The sequence below is a fragment of the Pelobates fuscus genome, chromosome 5 (assembly GCF_036172605.1).
Source record: "Pelobates fuscus isolate aPelFus1 chromosome 5, aPelFus1.pri, whole genome shotgun sequence".
Taxonomy (NCBI): Eukaryota; Metazoa; Chordata; class Amphibia; order Anura; family Pelobatidae; genus Pelobates; species Pelobates fuscus.
The window spans coordinates 275,088,670-275,101,040 of record NC_086321.1 but is presented as its reverse complement, the minus strand read 5'-3'; the positions used below and the strand labels follow the sequence as shown (position 1 = coordinate 275,101,040).

Genomic DNA, 12,371 nt, shown 5'->3' with positions numbered 1-12,371 from the left:
AAAGGCACTGTTTCAGCCCCTTGGACTTTTAACTGGAACAGATTCAAACATGTGGCGGCGGCCATCTTAAATTGTCCAGCAGTGTTTTGCCGTCGAGTGTATGGAACTGTTTTGGGTATGGGACCATGTGCACGGTGGGGCAAAAATAAGACTTCCAGGAAATTCCTGAACCCCTGAACCACTCTGGGTGATTTTTGGATATATTGTTCACCCAGATCAGGGGATGTGACTTTGGGGATATGTTGTATTTTGGGGCACTTTTTGGGGTTTGTAAAAATGTATGATTTTTCTGCTTAGAGTTAATTGAGTTAGTCCATTGTCTTAGTTAATTGTATCACAGGCAGAGGGGAGGGCTTGTGTGCTGTATGTGGGAGTGTCGGACATTGTTGTATTGTTCTGATTGGTTTGTGTCCTTTGTGTGCCAGGGGGTGTGCCTCTGGCCTGAGGAATTGTATAAATTGTGAGTGCTGGCTTGCATAAAGCAGACCTGCTTACCCCTTCATGAAGGCTCATGTTTGGGGGATTGGAGAACTACACTCTGGGGATTGCTATAATCACTATACTCGTAAGAGCTGTTCTTGTTCCTGGTATACTTGTAAGAGCTGTTCTTGTTCCTGGTTCCTGCTTTCTGGATTTAGGAGAGCTTCACCCACTGGAAGCTGGAGCCCGGTCTTGGGTCCAGGGTGGGTGGAGGGCGGCGAAACCACAACTCAGATGCGGCGGTTTGTGGTGTTTGCGGTAGTTATGGTGTCGAGTGCAGTGCTGATGGTCCGTGGCGAGAACTAGGAGCATCGTTTGACGGACGCACCCAATCAGGGTGGCAGGCGTTTGGTCACAGATATTAATGCAAGTTATGTCATCAACTTTGAGACAAGGCAAAGCAAGAAAAAAGAATGCAGGTAAGGAGAAAGCAGAGAGAACCATTGTTTCATTTCTCTTCTTCTCTGCATGCTTTCTCAATGCTGACTGCCAGGTGCAAATGACAGAACTTCTAACAATGATTAGCAGGGAGTTAAAAGGTTACTAAAAACCTTTTTGACATGCTTGTTTTTAAGGGTGATTATGCCCTTTTGGACACAAGTTACTAGGTTCCCTCACACACACTTATTTCTATTAAAATTGATAATTATTTAATAATGAAACTTATCTTGAATCCAGCATCGGATGAGGATCTTCCATGCCCCATCTGACGTCACTCCCTTCCGCTCTGTGGTCCAATCAAATGCTTCTTATAGAGAAGCTTTTGATTGGACCATTTCACCGGCTTAGACCACATGTGTATGACCTGAGCCAGCGAGGGGAGGAAGTGGGATAAAGGGAGGTTTTCTTTTATATAGATTTCTGCAATGGAGAGATGTGCGGAAAGCAAGCATCCCTTTGCAGGCATGATGCATTCAAAGAAAAGGCTGACTAAGTCCGTTTCCAGCATGCAGTGACAACGGACTTATTTGTAAAAACAGTATTTTCATTTGGCAGTCATGAACAGAGAGACACAAGTGAAAATATCTTAGTACCTAGAAGCATAATTGGTCATGGTGGTTGGAGTAACCTTTTAAGATGGAGGTCCCATTTGAAAAGGATAGCCCCAGGATTTGAACTGTGTTGGTTTCTCTATTTAATTTTTTTTTCACACCCTCACAAATATATAATGGTTAAATAAAGTGATAGGTGAACATAACATTACAAATCCTGGGAAGGGACAGTTGATTAAAAAAAAATCTTGATATGCTTAAATGTTGCTATGAAAAAAACAATGGGAAAAAATTGCATTTTTGCATCTTTAAGCTTCAAATTTTCATTTATTGTTTCTTTTCCCACAACTCCTAAGCTTGCTCTATGGGTAGTTCACACACAGGAAAAGTTCATTTGTGCTATTACATCCTTTGGATATCAGTCTTTGTCAACCCTACATGAACAGTCTTCAACTGAAATGCCAGAGTAAGTCACAAATATGCAAAGAGTATAATAACTAACATGACTTGTGCTAGTCAATTTAGCTACCAAATATGTAGATGGTGTTATATAATATTTTGATAATTTGACAATTTTTGGTTTTAAAATGATGCCATCGGCATATCAGTAAAGACTACATCTGCACAGCTACCTTACAGATCCAAAAGTATACCTGCATGCTAGGAAATCTCATTTTAGCGAATAACCCTGTTAATATATCAGGCATCCCAAACTCTGCTCCCCAGGTGTTGCTGAACCACAATTAATTTGATTATATCACATTCAAAGAATTCTGGGAGTTGCAGGCCATCAACATCTGGAGGGCCAAAGTTTGAGATACAATATACTTGCATAGTCCAGCTGATTAGATTGTGCACGATCCAAAACACACGTTACATATTCAGAAGAATCCTAGGTTTCTAAAACAAACACGTTTTTAGAAATGTCCAGAATAAATTTAAAACAAAGACAACATTTCACTTTGATAAGTTACGTATAACAATCACAAAACTTAAAAAAACATTAAAAAAAATTTATTTATATAACATAATGTCAGTACATCCAGAGATGAGGAAGGGTATTTAACCAACTTAGAATTATAGAAAATGGTCAGACAAATTAAAAGATTTGAGGTAAAAAAAAAAAAAGGAAAAAAATTACATTTCCCAAACACTATTTCAATCTTAAGCTCCGTCTAACATTTGCAATTGCCTGTGAGTTCTCCAAAATTTCTGGTTTGGGGAATTAACCCATAAGAGACATGTCCAGATGCTTCCATGCAGTTGTTCATCTTACAGCAACCTAACAGAACATCTGCATTGTCTTTATGGTCTTTTCCACAATATGATGCATACCTCCTTTATAGCAATCTCTTTTCTTGTACAAAGAGAAGGGGATGCAAAGGCATCGGATAAGTTACATCACAAAAACATATATTTTATAATATTTATTCAATTTTCAATATAAAAATGATATCAAGACCATGTTAACATAGTTTGATATTAAGCATCAAACTGACTATTATATAACGTGGGGAGGGATGAAAGGGTTAACTCTCTACATTCAATAGCAATGGAAATTCATCAAGAATGGGGATTTTGCTATCAAATAATTTTTCAGCTCATGGCTGATTTATTTAAAAATAATTCATTTTGAAATGTATATTTTATTTACATTTACTTTGCCAGTTCTGGTTAGAAGGTTGGCAAAACAAAAATCCTGTGGTTCGCTTGTGTTTTAAAGTCTATTTGTGAATTGAAATGGCTACATTGAATTTCTAAGTTGGTTAAAGGGGTAGCTGGAGTGAGTGGGTTGTCTCTCTCTCGTGGCAGATAGCACTGGATTTATCAGACATAAAAGACAACATGCATAATAAAATAAAAATATATACATTTATATGCATCAATGCTGGCTTGTTGATATTGTGTACAAATATAGGTGTAAATATTGGAAGGGTTCAGTGTATTGTGACCAATTTTCCACTCTCTTTCATTTAACCCTATATCCTGGCTGTGATATGTTTATCCAAAAACAGAACTTTATCACAAAAAATAACAAGGACATTTCTGCCCCCAAGTCTTCCATGAATTTGCATTATAAGTCCAAAACGTGTGACAAATTCACTTAATGCACCCCATGCCTGTTATAAAATTATCCCAAGTGCTGGAATTTATTATCTGTTAATTACTTGCTTCCTTCTACAAATTCCCTAAGATAATTTATTAAGATAACTGTTATCTCCTTTTCATAATGAAAAAAATCTTAACCACTGAAGGCCCAGGGACCCTCGTAATAACCAGGAGTGAGCATTCAGTGCTATTTCCTGACCCCAGGACAGGAAACTTGACTTCCCGAAGCGGTTTTGTCCCCATCAAACTCTAACCCAAACTCTAACTATGATTCTCTGACTACATATTACATTCAAAGAAAGGTAGGCCATTAACAACAGTAGGGGAAGGCATTTGTGGGCTAAAGCATGAGCCAGGTGGATCAAAACCTAGATCCAATTATTTATTCTGGAATAGTGGCTGGAACTGTGACACTCCCTCCCCATATTACCATGATAAGATTCAATGTAACATAATTGAACAGCCATATGACATCACAAGTGCACACATGCATGCTAACTCATATTCATCAGCAATAGAGGGAGCTTATATATGCAGTAGCTTCCACTGATTTGAATGGAAGCTCTCACTGACAGTGCTGTGAATGGCATTAGACTGACATGTTACTATGTGCATTCAATTATATGAGCTACCTTACCTTATGCGTTCATATGCATGAACATTTACACATTTACAGATGCCTGGAGAGGCCCTCCAAGTCAGCTTGGTCTGGCTTCACTGACCATTCAATACATGACGAACAGTCTACTTCAGGGATAGGCAACCTTCGGCACTCCAGATGTTGTGGACTACATCCCCCATAATGCTCTTACACCCATAATGCTGGCAAAGCTCAGTGGGAGGTGTAGTCCAAAACATCTGGAGTGCCAAAGGTTGCCTATGCCTGGACTCTACTTACTGTCCTTGCACTCACAAGCCTGATACTTCACTGGTCTTTCAACTGTTAACGAAGCCAAGTAGTTTAAGCGGTTTGGCAAAGCCCAGTTAATAACGGATTGGTCTTTAGTAAATAGCCAAACTTGGAGAGTTTCCCAGCTGTTTCTCCTGGACATTGTGCTTGTTTGATACAGACTTGATGTAACCTGACCTTTATAACAGAGCACTTTGCCAGACTATGACTGATTCTAAGTATGATTGAATATATAGTCTCTAGCAGTCATTGTTACTACAAGCCCAGTTTAATGCTATCTTAGCACTTATCAGGGCCCTTCCTTTACATAGAACCTAATTGGTTTTCCACTCCCAGTCAAATCTATGTGATATTTTAAAGACTCAGTAAGACGTTTAAAGACAATCTGATATCTCATTCTAAATCTAAATTATTTTATAAACAAATTTGTATTAAGCTTGCTTGTGTTCGGTTGGTTCACAAGATACATTTGACAGAAACAATGTTAAATAGACTATTTGACTGTATTTAAAGTTTTAGCAATAACAGAGAAGAGATCCAGGCCCTCCAATAACTTTAGACACATTTATAAGAAGCCAGGGAACACTGCAACATTTCGACCTACAATTGGATCTTTGTCAAATCTGGGTCGAAACGTTGCAGTGCTCCCTGGGTTCTGATAAATGTGCCTAAAGCTATTGGAGTGCCTGGACCTCTTCTCTGTTATTGGTATTACTTCTGTTGGGCTGGTGCTGGCCCATGGTCTAGTTTAGCACCCTCTGGCTTCTGTGGATGGAGTGCAGTTCCTATATTGATATTATATATTATGTGTATTTGAAGTTTTAACTTATGAACCCTTGGACATTTATTTTTTACATTTCTCACAAATGAGTGTATAATTTACCAATAGCACTATTGTGTGTGTGCAAACTGAGTTATTTTTATTGGTGTAAGCAGTGCTCACCAGTTTTGAACCAGAAGTCACATGGTTCACATTTGTTTATCATAGGAGGTTGCACCACTTGTACTCTAGCTGTCCCCTAAAAAAAACCTAAGCAGATATTTCCCTTGCGAGTCCCTAATATAATTATTTAAATCAGACTTCCCCAAACTCTGGCCCTCCAGATGTTGCTGAACTAAAACTCCCATGATTCTCAGCCCATCTATTTCATTCATAGAATCATGGGGGTTGTAGTTTAGCAACATCTGAAGGGCCGGAGTTTGGGGAAGCCTGATTTAAATGATGGAGAATACAACCTTATATGATCTGCCTTTCAAAGTGTCTGGTGCTGATCCATCTAACCATAGGTAACTGACTATTGTAATAAGCAAGAGTATTATTTGGATGTATATTTCTGTAGCCCACTTTTCACCATTAAAATGCAGGCTATTCACTGAACAGCAAGTTGCGTTGAGTTGATAAGTGCAAATACAAGTCAAGATAAGTGCTGAGCCAGGGGTGAAATTTTACCACAATCATCTCAGCACAACGTGCTGTTTAGTGAATAGATCCCTAAAAATGTTATTGTTACATACTGGGGTATGTAGGGCAAAAATTATTAGTAACAAAACATATAACAATATAATTTAAAAATTGCATATCTGGCATTGGGTGGGTACACAATTTTTTTTTCTGCAGGGGACTGCAATTCCCATCATGTAACACAGAGCAACAAAAAATGACAGGTGATTCAGATCTCTACTTAAAAAGTATTTCAGGACAATTCTGCATAGTCACATTTGTTACTGGTCTATTAAATGTTAATTACACCCATGTCATAGCGACTAAGCATCATATACAAAAACATTTGTAACAAAAGGATGGGAACAATAATATCAGTTATTATAAATGTGAAAAAAGCAATTAATTTCAGATAACTTGAAAATATTTTTTTGGGACTATTTTAGATATAAATGGACAACCCTCATGCAACAACCATTTGTTAAATGGGTAAATCCCAACATGATTCCCTCTGCTAACATTATCACAGGCTGTGAAGAAGATTGTTTGAACCCAGCAGGCTTTCACAAACAGAGCTATTTACTAACGTGAGAATTTCAGATTTAAGGCCACAGTAACCAATCTGAAAGCATAGCTGGTTTACAGATTTTTTTTTTTCCTGTTAAGCTATTTTGACATTAAATCTGAAATTCACTTTGACTTCTCCCTTAAGTGAATAACCCTGTTCGAATAAATGCAGTGGGATTGGAAGCACTTGTCCCGAGTGCCTTACTCTCTCCCACAAGTATGTAGTGTCTGAGAGAGGAGATGGTAAGTGTGGATCCCACGTGTGTTGTACAATGGAGTGTTTGACAGTGTGATCACTACTAAGAGTAAACCATTCTATAGATTATTTCACGGGTCACAGAGAGGAAAAAGCCTCATACATCATGCCCTCTGTACTCTGTGTTGAGTCAGTCACCTTGAGACCATATTGGATCATTATATTCCATGGCAGAATGAAACAGGGGGAGGTCACTCCTTAATCTTGTATTCAGACAAACATGCCACTTACACACACTCAATGCAATCAAATCCCATCACATTCATACAGGGCACAGCAAGCTGGTTTACGTGAATGTGTGAATGGATTCCCTTCCTGGCACTCACAGGGTTAAATCGGCCCCTTACGGTCCTGTGAATGTGTCACGTTGTGGGGAAAATACATGAACTCAATATTTACATTATTAGACTAAATGTGCACATGATGACAATATAACGTGCTTAAATACACTGTCAGCATTACCCAAGGCAGCAATGTGTGTAATCCAATATAGAAAGATTTAGAATAATAAAGAGTACTTTGAGCACAATAATACATAGTTTATTATAGGAAAGCAACACAGAATGTCTTATTCTATAACTAGTAAACATAGCAATCTGATGGGAGAAATAGGACAAAAGCAATTAGTTTATAATGCAAAATATATATTATATTTGTGTTTGTTGTTTTATTAGTGTGTATATATATATACAACAGAGACAAATTTATTTATTTTGCACTATATATATATGTATATATACTGATATTGAGAGAGAGATTTGTTCATGTGTAAACTTTCATTTAATTTATAGATTCATAGAATGACATAAGATAGTAGATGGGGTTCTGTTTTTTTTTTTAAATATAAATATAACAATTAAAATGTTTAAAACAAATAGGGTTAGAATTAATTTTGGTATGCCAAAAATTTTAGATTTTTTTTTTTTTTATTATTTGACCCATTCGGGATAGGCAGGAATAGACAAATCGATTCTTATAGCGACAGTACAGACATGCTATTGATGTTGAAAGGGTTAATAGTGTTTTTTAACAGCACATTTCTCGTTTTCTCGAACAATACTTGACCTAATGGAATACTACGTACATTAACTGTGTAACTGTCCATATATGTGCATTATATGCTAGCTGACACTCTATACGATTTTTGGTTCTCTCTTTTATAAAATGTGGGAGAGAGCTGGTGGAGGTTAATAAGTCTCTAAAGATTGGACTGTGGGGCTGGATTTAGCATATAGAACCTAGGAAATCTAATAGGGGAAAATATGCAATATTCATGTCATTAAATTTAGCTGTTTAAATACAAACCATAAGATCCAGAGGTAGATGTGATTCATTGCTTCATTTTACCAATATACTTTTTTATTTAGGAATTGCACGTATGTATGTATTGTGTGTATGAATTAATGTGTGTATAAAAGTGTGAATGTACGGTTTTATTAATGTCTGTGAATGAAATATATGAGTATTCACATAAAATACACATTGTTGTGTAGATGTGTTGATTTGCACGTGTGTTATAAATGGTCCATCGGATCAGAGATCAACAGTTGTGATAATTAGTGGTTACCTGAGGAAGAGCTAAATTCTGGAATATTATCTATGATGAGTGAAGCTATCTGTGGCAACGTAGTAAATAAATGTTAAATAACTATTATGCATTTCCCTTATAAACTGACTGTTAATTTTACAGTCTGTCCCAGGATGTTCTGTTTCCTGTGCTGAATATAGCAGTAAAATACAGACAGCCAGAGATCTGATAACTGGAGAGTGTAATCATTAAATAATTATTTTCAAATATTTTTTTTTTTATTGAACAGTTATAACATATTTTTAATACAACATATAAGTGAGGAACCTATAGCAGCATCATTAATGTTTAGTTAAAAAAAAAAAAAAAGATTTAACAGAGATAAACTGGTCGAGTTTTGTGTCAGTTTGATTACTCTCACATTTATTATAAACCTGATTTGGATCCAACTTTTTCCCTCCCCCACTCTTATCCTTTGATATGTATTTATATGACCCATACAAAATCCTGTATAATAATGACCTTGGGGTCCAGGGTCTGCTCGATGCACTGAAATCCAGTTGATTTATTCTGCCTGATACAAAGAATGTATTATGGTTAATAGAAATTAGAATGGCAACATTTTAGAATGTCTAGTATGTTGGCCTGGAGCTGGTAGCTGTGTGTTCAGTTTGTCTGCCAGTTGGTGTTATTTATTGTCTGTAAATGGTACTCAATGGGTTAATCGCAAATAATAACATCAATCATGAGCAGAAAGTGAGCAATTGGAAAACACACACAACGTGTTTAACTATTACACTACTGTGTTACATTTGCGCTTAAAAAGGAGGTAGAATATAACTTATTTTTTTAGTAATAAAGGGGTTCATTGAAAATAGGTGAATATTCATGGTTTTAACCCATTAACTGCCATTTAGATAATTAGAATCCAGATTACAATTATCAAAAATAAAGGTAAAGAAGGATGAGAGGGAAAGGGGGCATGGAAGAGTCAGAGTGGGGAAAGGGGAGAGAAGGGACAGAGTGGGGAAATAGTATTAGAGAATTGTAAAAAACTGGAGTGAACTAGGAGGTGGGGATGGATGTACGAGAAAGGGGCAGAGATGGTGCTTGAAATGATTATGCCATTTGGTCAAAGTAAACAAAGAAAAATTAGTTTGTTTTGATTAAATCACAGTCTGCATGTATAGTAAAATGTTGAGATTACCTTCTGGGCAGACACATGTACTGGCATATAATGGGTTAAATTAGACACATAACATACCAGCAGAGCAGTTTGGTGCTAATATTGAAGAATAGGTTGGTGGGAGTTTTTACCTTATGAATATATTATGTGAACTAGAGTGTCCCATATATCTGATTACTGGGGTACATCAGACATGGGGCAGTAGGAGATAGTTATTATTGATGTAAAGGACATATACCCAGTGAGAACCTTAATAAAATATTGGTCATTGAGGGTAAATCTGGTTGAATAACAATGATATATATTATGACCATAGAAAGTGGGTTACAGTCTTGTGTAGGGAGGTTAAACAGGAAAGAGAGGTAGGGGTGGGTTGTACTTATTAAACAGTAAATTATAATAAATTAAAAATATTACAAATAATTTGAAAAAAATGTCTGGTCTGATATTTGAAGACATAGTTTGACTTATTTGACCAGTATATATATATATATATATTATAGATTCTTGGAACTATGTGTTTTACACAATAAATCAAGTTTAATTTTCAAATCCAGGAGTGCACCTCTTATTTTTCTGTGTGTGTGTATTTCAGAACATTATAGATCACTGTTTAGTGAATGACCATAAATTGTGGTCTTTATTAGTCAAGTTAATGGATAGACTGCACATAGACTGCACACTGGGTAGCAAAGTAAGATAATAAACCTGCAGCTGTGTCTTGTATCGAGAATATATTGGATATTTGTGATTACTAGGGGTCTATTTTATAATCAATCATTTGCAGTGGCTATAATTTTTGGCTATAAAATATCAACTGAATTTTTGTTTTTTAACTCTTATATTTCCCCAGTTTGTTTAACATATTATGCGCTTTGTGTATGTGATGCATATTCCTATAACACTTATTGCTTTAAATACATAAACAATAATTGATCATTGTATTATCAACCTATACCTTGTTGTCGATTTCTAACAATGTAACTATAGGAAATGTTTCTGATCCAATCCATCATGCCAACCAAAATCTCATCTCCAACATTGTAAAGTCATATAACGCTTTATCGATCACAGAACCCATAGTTTTGACGTGCAGTGGATTGGGATGAAGAGGAGCTTGGATTTTGTTAAATGACTTGTTTTGTAGTCAGTTTCCGCTTTAAAACTTGCCTTAAAGTGTTGTTGTGGTTTTTTTTTTATTATTATTATTATTTATTTCCTTACATTAGATGACTTCTGTGTTGAAAATTCACCAATTGTCTGCAGGCACATAAAGGGTGTTATTGTGATATTTGTGTTTTGATCAGGGATCAATAACCTGCATGTAAGTCAACCCATTAAGATTCCTGTAGATTTAGGGCAATTATTTCACGCTGTGAGTGTACTGTGTATAAGATCAAATGCTATAACCTGCTTTAATGGCCTATCAAGCTCAAACTTAATATAATCAATAAGAGCCCTGGAGAGGAAAGATCAGATCTCATTTTCTTAATCTAGTGGGGCCATTTTCACTTTCCTTCCACTTAAACCTTGATCTTGAAACATGGATGAAATTGTTTATCGATTAAACGATTATTCACGCGATTAGACTAATAAGAGGAGCCATCGATCAGCCTGGGATTGCTTGAAGTGATGGAGGGAGCAGGGCTGAGAGATAGGTCATCATCATATCAACATTATGTACACGATTAATCACTCACCGTCACCGCTCACCAGGTACACACACTGTGCACACTCTCTGCCTTACTGGGCACCAGAGGGTTAAATCAGTCAAGATACGCTCACTGCATTCCACACTGTACTCCACAGGGCCTTTATTTAACCTCCATTTTACACACAATGCCAATCAACATATTATTTTTATCATTAGATCTTTTACCCTAGAACATTTAAAAATTTTTTCTAACTACAATACCATCTATAAAGGTGTGTAAGAGGGATAGAAGATGAATGTGTGTGTGTGTGTGTGTGTGTATATAATTGTCTGTGTGTGATAGATATATATATACATATATATTTAAAATATATATATAATATATATATATATATATATATATATATATATATATATATATATATATATATAAACAAGAAATATCACGATACAATTTATTTATATTTTTGTATCAGAAATTATTAATGTAGAAAAGGCTTGCATTTGTAGAAGGCACGTGTACACATATGTTCACAGATCACGTACACAGAATAGTGTGAGCAACATCACAATTGACACAGTGCAACAAATTATTATACATTGTAGAACGTGATTATATATCGCATACAAATGACAGATGTTACACAGAACTACGTGTACAGTTACACAGTTACAGCAACATAAGTACAGCAAATACCACTTACACGTGGATTATATGTAAAAAAATATATATAAAAGTATATATCATTTTAATCTATATGTATTTATTTTATTTAAATTCCACACATATGGGCTGTTATATGTATAACATCAATATGTATAAATATATATAATGTGCATCTATATGTGTGTATACACACACACACACACACACACACACTCTCTATCTCAGCATAAGATAAGGCAGTAAATATGCAGTTAATATTTCCAGTGTACCCCCTTACCTGCCCTGCTAGTCCTGGGAGCTGGGTAGTTTTGGGCTACTTCCATTCTGAATTTCACGACTTGTTGATGAGGACAGAGAGTGAAAAAAAAAGTTTCTAGTTTTTTTTTTTTTTTTTTTCAAGTTTTTTCCCCCCTCTCCCCTCTTTTCTTCTCGCCTGAGGGGGCACCTTGCTGCTGGAATAATTCAAACCTTCCGCTCCCTATAGTGCTTTGTGCAGCTGATCACTGAGCTGAAACTAAACGCTTTAGGAGAGAGTAGTGAAAAGCCCCATCGAAGGGACCGTGAAATGATTAAGGAAATAA

The 12,371-nt window shown here is 36.1% G+C and overlaps 1 protein-coding gene across 3 annotated transcripts in view; it reads right to left on the bottom strand.

Moving 5' to 3' along the window:
• The window catches only part of PAX5 (paired box 5), a 239,464-nt gene extending 227,344 nt beyond the window's left edge, over positions 1-12,120 (bottom strand). For all 3 annotated transcript variants that reach the window (XM_063457270.1, XM_063457272.1, XM_063457273.1), the window contains exon 1: positions 12,068-12,120. In XM_063457270.1, coding sequence (XP_063313340.1) covers positions 12,068-12,113 — 46 coding nt within the window. In that variant the 5' untranslated portion in view covers positions 12,114-12,120. The remainder of the gene's footprint in view (positions 1-12,067) is intronic.
• Between the last annotated feature and the right edge of the window lie 251 nt (positions 12,121-12,371).